Genomic DNA, 16863 nt, shown 5'->3' with positions numbered 1-16863 from the left:
GAAAAAATCCGGATTTTTCGCTAATTGCGATCCGAAAGTTTCCGGAAATCCAAAGTCCAGAAGTTCCAAGAAATCAGCAATCACATTTATTTATAAAAAAATTTTTTTATATTTTATTTAAAAATATTAGAGCTAGAATTTATACTTGGCATATTTTTCATTTGTAAATATTTTTTCTGGTAGAATAATAATTATGATTAGAGATAAAAGTAAACTTACACATAATTATTCATTTAAATTATGCTTCATATAATTCATTTAGAATATCATGTTTTGAAAATTTCAATGATTTAAATTTAGAAAGATATGAATTTTTTGAATGATTTTACTCAAGAAATTTTCAGGATTTTTGAGTTGGGCCCACAATTACCCCTGAGCAGATATTTGTTGTTTTTTTGCCTCCACTTAATTGTATAAAGAAGAGGTACTGAAATGAGAAGAAAAAAAATTTTTTTTCGAGAAAATTTTTTTTTTCACCAGCTAAAAATGAATTTTAGTTTTTCAGTTAACGTAAGGATACAATAGGTGGTCACTTCAATTGGGGCATCCTCTTTATTAATTGGTCTAAACAGGTGTTAAGGGTAAAGTTCAAAAATTAATCAAATCTTGCTGCCAATTATACATAGGGTGTTTAACCAACGCCTCCTAGAAGTAGAAAGACCTCAGCATGGATAAATTTAGTTGTCCGATGTGACAAAGATAACTGCGCAGTAGACGAAAAATAAGAAAGATGTCATTACGTTAGGGGTACTAAGCTGTGCAATGATTGAAAATACAAAATATGTCATTACGTTTGGACTACTAAGGGATATTTATGGTAACCCGTTCTGAGGCCTGTTCTTTCTAGGAGGTGTTGGTTTAACGCCTCGTTGACTTCACTCACACATCATTTAGAATGTAAACAAGGTACAGAGTGATTTTTTTGTGGTCCCCTTCTAGTGCGCTTGATAAGAAAAAATTTCAAAAATCTAACACACTAGTGTACAGTGTCTTTCTATTAAGTAGAATAATCATTGCTTAATCCAGTGAATAACTCTCAGTTGTTTTCAAGTTGAGCATGAACAGGAATGATTTGAGTTAATCGGGGGGGGGGGGGGGCAAGGAATCTTGGAAACAATAAATTTCAAGAAATCCCAAATTAAAATAATGCATTAATTTGGAATTTTTCAAGTTTTGAGAATTAGAAGAAAAAAAAGTAAAAATTCTGAATGCATTTGAAAAGAATACACAAGTCATGAAAGTCTTGGTAGAAATTGAAAGAGAACATCTGATTTTGATAAATTGAAGAATTAAATGGGTATAAAAACAGGCTTCAAATATAAATTTTTTCAGAAGGGATCAAATAATATTTTAGTACCTATATTATTCTTTTCACTAACATTAATTTATTTTAAATGTTACTTTAAAAGACATTTATATTTTATGATACTAACACAGACAGTTATAATTATAATGGTTTATTGATCATAAGACATAGTTTATTTAATCGAAATTATATATGATGCATAAAATTTAGAATTTGAAAATGAATATTGCTCACCCTTTTTAATCGAATAATTCGCTTAATTGCATAGATTTGGCTGGAACAGATGGTATTCCATTAAGAGAGATTGATTGTATGTATTCTTTTTTTTTAAATTTATATTTTTATTAAAATATGTTGTAATAATATATAATTATATAATATAATTTTTTTAAACTAGGAAAATTAAATATTTTTTATAACAAGTATCAAAACATTATTATACTTTTAATACAAAAATTGGACACCAGATAAATTTCCCAGTCTTGCCCTTTAGCTGTGTTAAGTACCAATTTGCAAAATTACATTAAAATTTTGTGTATAATAAATTAAGCACTTTTAAAATATTATTAAAAAAATTTTTTTTTTAGATTTTTATAAATGTATGTAAAAAATGAATTTAAAACTAATGCAGTTTTGAGTTATTAATTTTTTTTACGTACATGTAAACTTTTTTTAAAGAAAATATTTTTGCAAGTTGAAAATCCATTTAGCGCCATGGCAATTACAGTTGGCATGACAGATCACAATACCTAAATACCCTCTTTTTTTTACTTATCTGGAAAAAAAAGTTATTAAATATGGATTTTTTTTTCTAAAATACTTTATGATAATATAAGTTTTACCAATTCTCTTTTTTAAAAACAAACAATTTTTAAATTTACATGTGATTTTAATTAAATATTATAAATATATTTCTGAATCTCCAAGTATATTCATTACTAATAAGAAATTAAAAGTAAGGTAGGCAGCAAAATTAGTTTTGTCTTATCAAAAGTTTGAAAAAAATTAAAATATCAGTGAAATAAATTTTGTAATGTTTAATGTAAGATAATGCTCACAGATAATAATTTTATGAATGATTGATTAAGGAACACATGACTTAATCAGTGATGTTATTTTAAATGCATTGTTAAGATTTATTTTTAATGATTATTTCATTTATATTTATAGAAGTTTACATTTTATAAACTAAGCTTCATAAAGTATTTAAAAATTAAATTTATCAATTAAATAAAATATTTGTCAATTAAATAAAATAAAAATATCAAAAATTAAGCACCTTATCAGTAAATGCTAAGTTTGAAAATGATTTTCACAGGTTGCCCAAATATCAGAAATTTTTTTTTCTGTTAAAAGAAGTTCATATTAATGCAACAATAGTGTAAAGCAAGTTTTTAGTCACAAAAATAAAATCAGGTACATTAATAATAGCTGTTGCCAGGGCTATCTCAGTAGCATGTATTGCATCTAAATAGCATGGAATGTTTTGGACCTCTATAAAACTTCACATACATGAAATAAAGCATTTTTAAGATATGCAATAATTTTAACAAATTTTGATTACCCCAAAAACTCAATGAACATAAAATAAAGCATTTTTAAACTATGCATAATTTTATAAAAATTAAGATTCTAATCAGTTGCAATACTCAAATAATAAAATAATTTTCAGAATCATGGAAGCTATTTAAAATATATTTAAAAAAAACATAAAAGTATAACAAATCAAGAAAAAAAATCAAATGGCATAAAATATTTTGTAAACTTGGCAGTTATTAAAACATCTTTCAATGCACATCAGACAACCAGTTTAAAAGTTGCTGTATCGTAGTGCTGTGTAATTCTAAACTCTTTCAATTATTACTTTATATAACTAATTTTAAATACTTAACAGAGTTGGTGGTGGTCAAGCATTTTTAGTGACATGACTCAACATAAAACTTTCTCAGATTAATTTATTTTACAGGTGTGTATGAATCTTGTAGGTGCAAATTGAGTTGTAAGTAAGAATTAAGTACCTAAAAACTTCATTGGATTGCAGAAAAATAGATGTCTTGCTTTTTTAAGTTTTCCGGCTGATAAACTATTCAAATTATTGGTGTTTGCATGATTATCAATCACTATTTGTAGAAAAGAAAGAAAAGCAAATTACACTCTTTAAACTAAAGAATATATTTTGAAATATATATTTAAGACAGTTTTGTTTATCCCTAGTTTTCTATTAATACAATCTATAAAAAGTAAGATTCTGAAGCCCCCCCCCCCCCATCCTGAGTTTCTAGGGCCCCTGGACACTGTGCCCATGCATAAAGACGGTACTGGCTGTAGCAGAATTGATTCATTTGTGCAATAATCAAAAGGCCTAAATTTAAAAACTAAAATAAGTTTAGCGTAGGTACTAATTGTGTGAAGCTACCTATGAATTCTATTCCATTCAATGCATGCCACACATGTGATACATTCTCATAATATTCATAATTGATACCAGTGCCCTCTGTTGGTGATTCTGAATGAAATCCATTTGTTTGTAAATAGCAATTTAGAATGTCATTTCATTTGCCATCCACTATTTCTAATTTATGTATTGCCTCTATACTGATCAATGACTTCATATTGGTATTTATTAGGGGTAGGAGAAAGGCGGACCGCACTGGTTTTTGATCGTAATTTTGCTTCGAGAATGCAATTAGTTCCTATAACATTTTGATTTCAAAAGATAAAAAATTAGGAATTTTTAGCATTTCCTCTCTGAAAAACTTCCAACCAATTGAAACACTGGTATCTTTGAGTAATATAGCTTATCTAGATAAAATTTTGACGAGGTTAAGGAAAAAAATCATTGATATATACAGAATTTAAAGTAGGACATTTTTATTCAGTTCAGTAAAAAATTTTCTCAGTAAATTAAAGTTTGTAATATAAGTTTTTCATTTCTAAAAAGAACTGCATTAAATTAATATTCTTATGAAAGCAGCCACCACGGCTCTTTATAGAAGGTATTTTTTATAACTGTCGCTGAACAGCCGACCTGATTTTGGATTTACGATGAAAAATGTTTTACTCCGTAGGCTTGTAATTTATTTGGGAAAATTATCATTATGAAGACTAACAACTTAAATCAAAACATTTGGATTATAAAACATCCTATTTTTAGAGAACTATCCTTCTAAGAAATTGGTTTTGAAAAATGAAATAAGCCATTTGTGACGCTCATGGAATTTGTTTAAATTTTTTTGATAATCTCCCCCCCCCCTCGAGGCTCAAAGTAGACGGGCAGCGGCATACTGGGTGACAATCCGGTTTCCTGACGGCCCAGAATGCCCCACTGATGGATGCTAATAAAGGTTGGGAATCCCTAAAATATATAAATACTAAGCATAAAAAAATTGACACACACACTCATTTAATATAAAAAGAAAACTATATTTTTTATTTTCTTATAAATTTTTCTTTTGAGTGGAAATACAATTAACAAGCTTAAAAATATGAAACTTTAAATCTACAAATATAAAATACAAAAATAGTGTACAACTTCTAACATCTTTGAAATAAAAATGCCATCAAAAATAAAAATTGAAGCTCCAAGTGTAATTTTCAATACAAAAAGCACAAATCTACATTTGCTCTCTTTATTTTGTAGAATACAAGTTCATTTCCTACAAAAGAGTAGAATAAGTATTACATTGATATAGAAAAAAAATACTACAATCAGTAGATGTTAAAAATAAGCATGCAAAATATAAAAATTTCATGCAATAAAATGTTGTTGTAAACAGAAGTGTCAACTTAAAAAAAAAAAACTTTACATTTAGAAAAATATAATTTTTTCATTTGAATATGTAATATTTTTTTTAATTCAAATATTATAGTACATATTAGAATTCCCACATCATCGATATTCTCGCATTTTGTAAGGGGAAAACACACTCATTATTTCCTTTTACGCATTTTGTAAATCATCATCACATTAAAAAAAATAATAATAAAATTGCGAAATCTGTAGCAGTAACTACCGAAGGAAAAGATCGAGGGTTACTAATTGCCTGATTACATTTCAAGATTCAGTTGTTATAAATAATATCGTATTGAAAAAATAGGATTTTAAAAACTAGGAGGAAATAAATAGTTATAACTACATAAAAAAAAATAGAAAGAAAATTTCTGAAGGAAAGAAAACCAAAATATTTTTACTTCCCGAAGGAAAAATCTTTCTGCAAGAATTTTATTACTTTCTGAGACGATGTCGCTGCACCCCAACGATTCTTTCATGATGATTGAATGAACATTTTTAATCAGTACATTAGACTTATATTAATGGGACGTATAATGCTTTATCGATTTGAGATTTTACTCTTTTATTTTGTTCGTTTTTCAGTGCTGCATACATGCATAAAGTGCTATGGTTTACTCATCTTTCAACAATACTCAGACATGCTTAAAACTGATTCTAGGACTCAACAGTGATTTTTCTTACACAATTTAGTTCAATTTGTCTACAGAAAAATTTATAATTGGATTTATAAACAATAACTGGAAAACGTAACAGGTAAATATAATATTAAATTTAAAACTAATTTAGATTTCCCCCCTTTTTTCAAAATGAAATGGCACCTTCAGAGAACGTCATTTTTTTTGGCTGTACGATTTGGAAACTTAATAATGCATTTGTTATTTTTTTGTAGATACTGTGCTACAAGCCCCTGCCAATAAAAATTAGCCTTATTATGAAAAAAGATTCAAAAAAGAAAGAATGTCCATAAAAGTTTCCAAAGCACAGAGCAGGGTGAGTGAAATCAACAAACAATTAGCACCTTTTAAGTACTTTTTGAGCACTATATACATTAACAAAATGCAAAATAATAATCAAAGATTTTTCATAATCACGATAAAATAACTAGTTTCCTGACAAAGAACTCTTTTCTTAATTATATTAGACGCCATAAAAAGATCGAGAGATTTTTCGGTTCAATATCAGAGAGTGGAAAATGAAGCCTGAAAATGATACTATCTTGCAAAATGCAGCAGAACTGCACATAAGAGTGCAAGAATCTCACCAACCCAGCACAGTATATGCACCCGCAAATATTTCATCAAACATGTAAAATGATTGTAGCTTTCATACGCTACGGACTGACGGTAGGCCCAAATGCATTGTGTTTGAATGAATTTTGAAAATGTTGAATGAAACAATGTGAAAACCACGCTTTTGTATAAAACGTGGCAAAATTGACATGGTAAAGAAAAAAATTTCATTTTTTAAAGGGAAAATTAAGCACTTTTTAAAAACAGCCAATAAAAAAGCACCTTTAAGGGCTTTTTAAAAACGCTATGCACCATGTCACAGGCATGTGTGTCCCTGGTGAAGACTTAGAAATGAGAATAGAAAAAATTATCTCCAGACCTCACAATTTCAACATGTCTATTTTTTAAGAGTTTTTTTTTAAATTCAATATTTATATTACAGATTCGACGGTTTATATAAAATTATTGACACTGCAATATGCACAAGAAAATTGACATGAGATGAAAGAATGAATTCTTGGTACTTTGCTCCTCTTTTTACAAGTTCAGTAATATTTGCATGAAACCCCAATAAGATATGCTTTTATTTAATGTATTGTTTTGATGGATTTAACAATCACAGATAATATAGAGATTGTCTAAGGTAAGAACTACCCCTGCCACAAAGTCTGAGGACATATGCTGCTATGGAAACAAGAATAGCACATTTCAGGGAGGGTAGCTTTTCTTCACTCTAGGGTTAACACAGTAGATTGAAGAAAAAGATTCCCTTCCTCTCGCTGACCTGAGTCAAAACCAGTCCTAAACAATGACCCCACACCCCTATTTGAAATAGTTATACCTTGTTACCATAGTCACCGCCATGGGTCTAGACAAAAGGCTAGGGGAGTTCTTACCTTAGACAAGTTATATAGAGATGTAACTTGCAATAACAACAAAATACAGGAGTTATAAGTACAGATGCTTTCCCAAAAAGAATTTAAAAATAGTTTTTAATTGTGTCTTACCTTTGCAACAAACAATGGCAGTGTAAATGAGGCTCTGTGAATATCTGATGTATAATACTTCAGTTTGAGTTCTTCAACTTGTTCAGAAGAAAACTTATGAATTGGGTTTCTAAAGTTGGTTTTCTGAAAAAAAGAATATTGCATTTAATTTCTCCATTTTTATTTTCAAGATAAATTAATTCTACATTATAGGTCAAGCGGAATTGAGATTTAACTAACACTCATCTTTAAGATAATTAGTTTGCAAATAGTTAGAAGTTGGTCTGTTCATAAATTTAAACAAAATATAAACAGAGTATCAGCTATATTTCAGATTTTCAAATCCATTACTAATTCCAAAAATTTTTCATGACTTAACAAAGTCACTATTTGCTTTGAAAAAAAAAAAAAAAAACAATTAATTTAAAAAACCATTATAAAAACATTAATTGAAAATGACAGGTACAACCAAAACTGTTATACTTTGCATCTTCCTATTTATAGATTATAAATTTAAAAAAACAGAGTAAAGAAAGAGTTGAAGCAATAAAATAGCTGAAAAAAATACAAAAGCTAATGATGTTGTTTCTTCTTCTTTTCTGCAGAATTATATTCTAGATACTTTTCTTGTTCATCGGAGAAGAAATATTCCTGATTTTTCTGTTCTCATTTCGTAATAAAAAAAATGACTAGCTTGCTTCAGCTAGAATTTTAAACTGGTAAAATAAATAATAATAAAAATTCTGAAATTACAGAAGATAAAAATATAATTTGCTCTAGAAATGTTTTTTCTTTTATTTTTTGAAAGAACACAATAACTTTTAAAGAACATGATAAAAACAATATATATTTTAATAAAATATGACTGTGAGTGGGGATTTTATTACAAATTCAGAAATTTGGAACACCATGAAATGGGGGGGGGGAAGTAAATTCCATCTTAAAAATTCGATTTTTCTGTAACCTAAATCTATGACTTTCCATGATTGCTTTTAAAAATAGTTAAAATCATGACTTTCATAACAAATTTCGTTCAATACCGAAATTCATGACTTTCTAGGTCTGCAGATAACCTGTATATATATATATATATATATATATATATATATATATATATATATATATATATATATATATATATATATATATATATATAATATATATATATATATATATATATATATATATATATATATATATATATATATATATATATATATATATATATACAATAATAGTATGTAACTGGTAAGTTATGCCGTAAGTGAAAAACTTATTAAGAGAAGGTACTAAATCACATTTCACTTAATGTGAGTCAATTAGCCTTAAAATGTGTCTTTATTGTTGCTTTTGCTGTAGATCTGAAAGAGTAACTCTTTGTTTAAGGTATAATTCTCGAAAATATCTTGGGGATCACTGTTTGGATTCAGGCATTATGCGTCATCTTTCTAATAAATAGTTTGCAAGTAATTAGAAGTTGATCAGTTCAAAAATTCAAACAAAAAAAATACTATAATAGTATAAAACTGGTTCAAGATATGCTGTAATCAGGGAAAAAACTCATTTTTTACAGATTACTACAAAACTTCTCAAAAACCATATTTTTTTACTACTAAGATCGCAATCTTGACTATAAAATTGAAGTTATTACAGATAAATTGCAATAGTTGACACCTCTGTATAAAGTACATAGAATTCAAAACAGTGTAATATTTTTCAATGAATATACATCTCAAAACAATGATAGACAAAAAAATAAGCTTTTCCCGACAATAAAATCAAAAAAATTAAAATGGATATTAAAGCAAAATTATTACTGGTGATTTCCCGCAAAGAAGGTAGCCGATTTGCCCTCCTGGATAAGTGGGAACATACGATGTGGCGTAATCAACTACAGGAAAGATCTCTCGACACATTTTTAGCATACTTTTCAATAGAGGAAGATCAAACCAAAATGATTCACCTACAATACAAAAGTTCACAGTTGAGTACAGCTTCAAAAGAAATTTTAAATTAAGAGGACACTATAGAGTGGGAGAAACTTTTCAGGAAAAACTCATGTTTTACTTCTCCTGTGGTATTTTAAAGTTGAGAGAAAAATGAGTTCACATCTACTTTTTTTTAAAAAAAATAGCAATTCACATATTATTAATTTTACTTTTATACATAAATTTAAAATCTACACATCATGTTATTTAAGAGATGCTTTACATATTCTTACTTCCTTATTAGATTATAAAAATTAGTACACTCTTTGTGATATTAATAAGTGATTATTTATATGCCTATATGTTTAGTTAATTTAGTAGCACTAATAAAATTTGATAGAAACTAATACACCCTGGGCAGAATTTTTTCGGGCTTTCAGCGACAAACTTTCCTAGCGCTAATATTTTGGTTTAAGATACTTTTAATTATAAAAATTACTAATTTAAAGTAACAGAAACATTTTGTTTATTGAAAAAAGCGTAGAATAAAAATGTATAAACATTTTTAATTGTAAAAGTAATATTTTTTTAATTCTAATATTATATGTGATATTCTTGCATTTTGTAGGTGGGAAAATGTTCTTATTATTTCCTCTTTTGAATTTTGTAAATCATTACGTAAATTAAAATTCGTAAATAAATGAAACGATAACAAATTAAAATTCGTAAATAAATTAAAAATCGTAAAATCCGTGCAGTAACTCCCAAAATAAACATCACGAATCACGCGAATAGGACTCTTTAAAAAGAGATACTCAAATAAGCGCATGTAAGATATGGTGTTCTTTAAAGGCAAAAAAATGTAAGAAAGAACATCATTTCTAGAGAGAACCTCCTTTTAAACTTTCACAATTTCTGAATTTTTATTTTATATTATTAATTTGAAATTCTAGATGAAGCCAGTCATTGCAGATTGTTTTTAAAATCTCAAATGAGAATAGAAAAATCATGATTATTTCTTTCCTCTCTGATGCACAAGAAAGACATATTTGAAAAAAAAAATTCTGCAGAAAAAAAAACTTTTTTCGAAACATTATGCAGAAAGGAAAGCTAAAATTTTCCCCTTCCCAAATAAATTTTTTTTTCTGCAACGCACTGAAACGATGTCGCCGTAATTCGGCCACGGTAATACAGTTCTTTATCTAACTATAAAATCAGATGTAACTATACTCATTTTAATAAAATACTCAAGAACAGCAGTTATTTTAATTTCTTAATGAAATTCATTAATTTGATTTTTCTTTCCAATTGTTAAATTTTAATTTTAACTTTTTTAAAAATGAAATTGGAAATGAAAATACTTAGAAATAAATACTATTATTTTAGCTAGATTGCAAATATAAAATGTTAAAAAAATATTTTAATTTTTAACATTTCTTTTCAAAAGAGATTTTTTTTAAATTTCTTTCAATGGGATCGAAAGAATCCTATTCCTTTCCAGACAGTGTTTAAAAGTTATTTTCCGGTTTTTTTTCTTTCTCCCAATGTGGAAGAAACTTGCAATCCCAGGTAGTAACATACATGAAAAAGAGTTCTATTGTTTTATATTAAAAGAAAATAATTACCTTGAGAGCAAAGAATTCCATCTTCTTTTAGAGCTTTGTTCAAAGATTCATAATAAGGCTTTTGAAATAGAACCTGAGCTGGACCTACAAATACAATTTTTTTAGAAGTTTTTATTTGTAGTAAAAAATGAAAAAAATTTTCCTTGCACATATTATACACAATATATTAAGAGGAAATACATCTTCACTGCACTCTTGAGAACTATATTAGGATAAAGATGTCAGTTTTAGTTGATGGAAAAACTTGGAGAAATAAGAAACAGCTCAACATAAAGCAAATAATGCTATAATAAATGAAATAATATAATACAGCTGAACTATCATCTTTAAATATCCCATAGATTTGAGAGGTCTGCATTTTTTAAAAGACAAAAATAAGAAATAAAATTCCCTGTTATTTTAGCTGATTTTTCAACTCCCTGTATTTTTGAGGTTTTACCTGTGAAGTGGCGATCTTGAGATTGGACCTTTACAAAAGGTTTTTTAACTATACTATAACAGGGTGCGTAGCCAGATTTTTAACAAAAATTAAGCACTTTTTAAACACTCAAAAAATATTTTTAATCACTTTCCAAAAAAAAAAAAAAAAACATAAGTAGGATATGTGCAGTAAAAAATATTATTTCTTTCCATTGTTTAAAGTCCCTAATTTATAGACATAAAAATCAACGAAATGCAAAAACATTTTCAGAGACTTTACATAATCCTAATAAAATAACTAGTTTCTAATAAATATTGCAACGAAAGTAGTGAAGATCTTGCTTTTTTCCATCTTTAATAATTTTTGACGACAATCGACACAGCAAAGAAAAAAAAAATCTCATTTCAAAAGATAGGAAATTAAGCACTTTTTACAAACCCCCGATGAAAAAACCACTTTTAAAGGCTTTAAAAAAACAAATTACAACTAAGCAGATTTAAGTACTTTTTAAAAACGCTATGCACCCTGTATAAACTTGAGTAAAATTACTCAAAACAATTAGCAGCAATAAAAACTTTTTTTTAAGAAAAAACTCTTGTATTTAATTTTTCTATCATAAACATCAGTACAATATAATTAAAAAAAATTTTTTTCTTCTGGCAACTAAAATTTAGATTCCTAAAATCACATCAGTAATATCCGATAAATGGCGATGAAATTTGTGACAGGATACTTTCACTGGGCACCAGATCACCAAAGTGTCAAACAATAATAAACATTCTATTGCATAGGCTAGTAATTCGAAGCCTATGAGCCATTACAATGAAAGTTTCAGATAACACATTAAAATAGCATTGGTAGATAACATAAAGGTAAAAAATAAAGAAAAATATGAATTTTTTTTCTTCTCATTACTTTATAGTATGTATTTTCCCTAAAGCTATAGAAAAAATATATTGTTAAAAAGGCATTTAATACCTATAGGATCAGAAGAGTCAGTGATAATGACATCAAATTCCCCTGGATGATTCCTCACAAATTCAGCGCCATCACCAACGTAAATTGTGGCTTTTGGACTGTCAAATCCTTTTGCCATAAAAGGTAAAAACTCTTTTGACACTTCTATCACTCTCTGGAATCATATTCAATATATCACTAAACAACTGGTTAAAAGACCAGTTATTCTATGTTGTTGATAAAAATAGATTTGGGAAAAGAGAATAAATGTAAATATCTACCTCATCAATTTCACAAAGAATAACAGATTCAACGCATGGGTGTTTAACTACTTCTCTTATTACTCCACCATCACCACCTCCAATAACTAGGACCTAAAAAGAGAATTAGTTTAAAATGCTACAGAAATTCCATCGCATAGTTTGTCTCTTTTTGTTAACAAAGTTGGAATTTTTTTCACGTTGTTTGGTATTTTTCTCGCCTAATATAGCTTTCAACCTTTATAAATTTTAAATGTTCATGTTTTGGATCAATAAAAAAATAATTTATCAGGCGAAAACAACTGGAATCACAGTTCAAATAAGTTTGTGAATAAAAACTACCAATTATCTATTAAATTGGGAGTACAGAAGAGGGTAAAAGGCAGCTCTCACACACATTTATTAAAAACATAGGAAAAATACTTAAATGCTTGAAAAATTAATCAGGTGGGATTTATATTAAATCTTGTTACTAGACAGAATTATAAATTAAAGCTAAAAATTTTTTTACTGAGAGATAAATATAAGCTTATTTGGGTACTTGCACTTCAAGAAGATCACAAATACCCACACATGTGACTTACGATGTCAGAGCCAGCTGATCGTCTATAAGCAAAATGGCTTGTTATAGTTGAGCTAAGCTTCTCCACATAGGTTAGAACAGGGGTTTCCAACTTACATGAGGCCGGGGGCCACAATTAAAAACATAAATCAAATGGTGGGCCGCAACTTTATCAAAATTTTATGTAGGACTCTTAAATGTTTGAAGGAACATTAAATATTACTGTCAGATTTTTACCAAGTTGTACAAAGCAAAAGTATTGAATTACAAATTAAAATAAGAAGTAGATTTTAACAAGAATTTAATTGCATATTAAAAAATTCGGGCTACAATAACTTTAATGTGCACCCAATGTATTTTACAATTAATGTGCAACAGATATCTAATTGTTAAGATATAAAACTTTAAAAAGGTTGGTATTAAAACTTAGTAGCACACAGAATGTTCAATGACAAAATTGAGGTTTGTCTGTCGCAACCACCAGAGAATAGATATTTTAAATTTAAAATTTACAAATGTGTGTGTAAATATTTTCGTCCAAAAGGAGTGGTTTCAAAAAGTTAAATCGGAGAATTTCTTCGAGAAAATTTCTGATACAAGCAAGCTAAATTACATTCACAAAAAACAAAAAAATGAAATAAAAAAGAGCAGCATACACGATTATTTTTGTATTTGAATAAATATTTTCTTGGATGCAAAACTTGAGAAATAATTTTTTTTGCACTGTTAGTATGGTAAATTTCACACAAAAGAAGAAAATAGGTTTTTATTAACGAGAAAAGTATTTTAAACCCATATAGATTTTTTACGAGAATTGTCCGCAAAAAAATTACAACTAATATATTTTAGTTCGCATCCCATAAAAAAAGGCACCGCAGGTCGCCAGTTGGAAACCACTGGGTTAGAAGGTTAACCACATAGGTTAATTAACGTGAAATTAATTAAATACAGAGCTGTATCACACATCAAATTTGTTGAAATATAATTATTTCTTGTCTATGTCTTTTACTTAACTTAGATTTATTATTTGCTTACATCTTTTATTGTAACCATGATATATTTTTGCTTTGCGTGCCTGGCAACTTCGAAATATAATTAGTTTGTTTATGTTCTACGTCCCTTCGTGCCTGTCTTTGTTAAGTAAGAAATATATAGTAAAAGAATTTAAATCTTTGTGAATACTTGACAGGTTTAACTCACAAAACAGAATGGATAGAACAATGGCGAACATAAACAAATGCCACGTATCAACAACCAATCAGGATCGAGATACCTACAGTACATCATTTGCAGGTATTAGTTTAAAATCTTAATCTGAGAAAATCTTTTGAAATTTTGATTTGACTCCTACCTTTTAATCTCTGAGTTAAAAGTGAAATTACATATTTGTTTAATTTCTTCTTGTAACCTATCATTTAAGCTTTTAAAAAGCATTGCGCCTTAACTTCGAATCCAAATGTAAGCATTTATATTTGTGTTTCTGCAAGAGAAATCCTAATAATAAAACAAATTAAAATATAAAAAAATGATCAACAGTTATAACATTTTAATGCACACCAACATAGTTCCCAGCATATAAAGTGATATCATTTGATGCTATAAGGTTTCTTCTTTTTATAGTGCAAGATGTCACCCTATGTGTTCTAGCTTTGTATCATATAATCACATTTCAGGGAGAGTAGCTTCTCTTTACTCTAGGGCTGACACAGTAGACCACAGAAAAAGATTCCATTCCTCTTGCCGACCAGAGTCAAAACCTGTCCTAAAAAGTTACCCCACACCCCTACTTGAAATAGTTATACCTCATTACCATGGAACAGACGAATGGCTAGGGGACTTCTTACTTTAGACAAACTATAAAAGGTAATTTGTCCTTGTCTGCTCTGCCTTTCGCTAATATAAAGCATCAATTGCCACAAAATTATATAGCTAAAATACATTTAAAATCAGGTTAATCAGTTGGCTATTTCTTTTTATAAACTAAATTATGTCTAAAATTTACCTTTTTAGGATTGGGATGTGAATTCAGAGGTAAAAATGAGATGATTTCTTGATATGAAAATTCATCAGCTTCTGAGCACTGGACAGCATTATCAAGAACAAGAACAACACCAAACCTTTTGCTGAAAGGAAAGGAAATCTTCAAGAAAATGTTATAGAAAGAAAAAAAAAGTTTTCACAATTTTCACTTTAAGAATTACTTCACAATTAATTACTTGTAAACATACTGTTAGATTTATTTTAACAGTTTTTGATTGGGAAAAATGTTTAAGCAAAGCATTACTTTGTAATGAATCAAATTTTCAATGCCTGATTAGTTTAAAACGATCAGTTAGTTCAATATTTGAGTTTTGATCAGCAATTTTATTTTTTTTACATCATAGATACAGGTTTATTCGATATAGAAAATTACTAAACACAGTTAACATACAGTTAAAAATATGAAGAGCCTAAAAAAGCCTAATATTTATAATATTCATTGCATAATATGCCGGAAAAGTGAAAATGACAAAGGAAATTGGGAAAATCAGCTCTTTACAATTATCCCCCGCATTTTGCTAGGCATCAGGCTAATAGTAAATACCTTCTGCATTTTTTTAGTCAGGCTGATATTTTTTAGGCTTATTGCAATCCATTCAAGTGCCTTTAGTCTTATCAGAAAATGCTCAAAGAATTATCCAATCATTCTGAATTTACTATCGACTTAGGCCGGCCGCACACTGAGGAGGCAGGCGGGAAGCGAGAGGAATACGGAAGGTGGGGTAAATTTGTTTCCCATAGTTTTGTACTAGCAAGCGCACATTGAGGGAGTGAAGAGTTTTTTCCCTCCAGGAGGCTTAAAACTCCCACAAACCTCTCAAATAGGTTCGACCCTATTTTCGCCTCCCCTAAAATCTTGCCTCTTCTTCGCGCGATCCTGATCGCGCTTTGATTGACGATCGTGAATTGAATTAACAATATTAGTTATAAATGTAATGTTACCGATTTATTTGTAATAAACAATTTTTCTTAAATTATTTATATTAATTTAATTATTTATATTAATTTCAATATTAATTTAATTATTTTTGTAGTTAAAATATTTTTGTATCTACTTTCTAAAAAAAAAAAAAAAAAAAATTTTTTTTTTGAGGTTATGTGCAAAAAAATTCCAACTACAGTGTTATTCGAATAATAAATTAATAATAGTTTTATATAAGCTTGGAACAAAATCCATTAATGGAAGAGAGTGATAATATTTTTCTCTATATTAAATAATTTCATTAGGGATGTAAAATTCTTGGTAATTTTCTCTTGGATAATATTCTAGAGAATAAAAAATAAATGTTATTTAGCAAATAAAAATATACATTATTTAGCAAATAAAAATAAACTTGTAATATACTGAATAAAAACTTTAAAAAATGCTCATTGAACAAATTTAAGTGCACGAAATTGTTCCTAATTAATATTACGGGCATAAATTATGCTATCAAAAATTATTTTTCAAAGCTGATTAATCACATTATTAAAAAGACGCTCTTTTTCAGCTCTAATTTTTTTTTCTATTTAAAAAGTTATTTTTTAATGAATTTTGATTAAGTTTTTTTAAAATATTTTTAAATGATAGTATTTGGTTAATAATATCTATGAAGACTTTTCTCTTAGTATTGCTAATTATGATGTGAAATTTTCATAGTAAATTAAATTACATAGAATACAAACTTTGAAGAACAATTCTGTGAAAATTGTTCTTAAAAAACTGTTAAGAAATGAGAATTGTTAAGAAATTAGCAATCTGTTTCAATAATAAATG

General features: G+C 27.9%; 1 protein-coding gene across 4 annotated transcripts in view; it reads right to left on the bottom strand.

Moving 5' to 3' along the window:
* Positions 1-4708: 4708 nt before the first annotated feature.
* Positions 4709-16863, bottom strand: part of SpdS (Spermidine Synthase) — a 21165-nt gene continuing 9010 nt past the window's right edge. For all 4 annotated transcript variants that reach the window (XM_087169555.1, XM_087169569.1, XM_087169562.1 and 1 more), the window contains 7 exons: positions 15070-15190; positions 12527-12619; positions 12267-12420; positions 10868-10951; positions 9132-9277; positions 7336-7458; positions 4709-4962 (listed from right to left, as the gene is read on the bottom strand). In XM_087169555.1, the coding sequence (XP_087025681.1) occupies positions 4936-4962; positions 7336-7458; positions 9132-9277; positions 10868-10951; positions 12267-12420; positions 12527-12619; positions 15070-15190 (748 nt within the window). In that variant the 3' untranslated portion in view covers positions 4709-4935. The remainder of the gene's footprint in view (positions 4963-7335; positions 7459-9131; positions 9278-10867; positions 10952-12266; positions 12421-12526; positions 12620-15069; positions 15191-16863) is intronic.

This window comes from Parasteatoda tepidariorum, chromosome 1 (assembly GCF_982258835.1).
Source record: "Parasteatoda tepidariorum strain Cologne lab strain chromosome 1, Ptep-v5.0, whole genome shotgun sequence".
NCBI classification, from domain to species: domain Eukaryota; kingdom Metazoa; phylum Arthropoda; class Arachnida; order Araneae; family Theridiidae; genus Parasteatoda; species Parasteatoda tepidariorum.
Note: the sequence above shows the minus strand (reverse complement) of the source record. Positions and strands in the feature narration are given on the sequence as shown.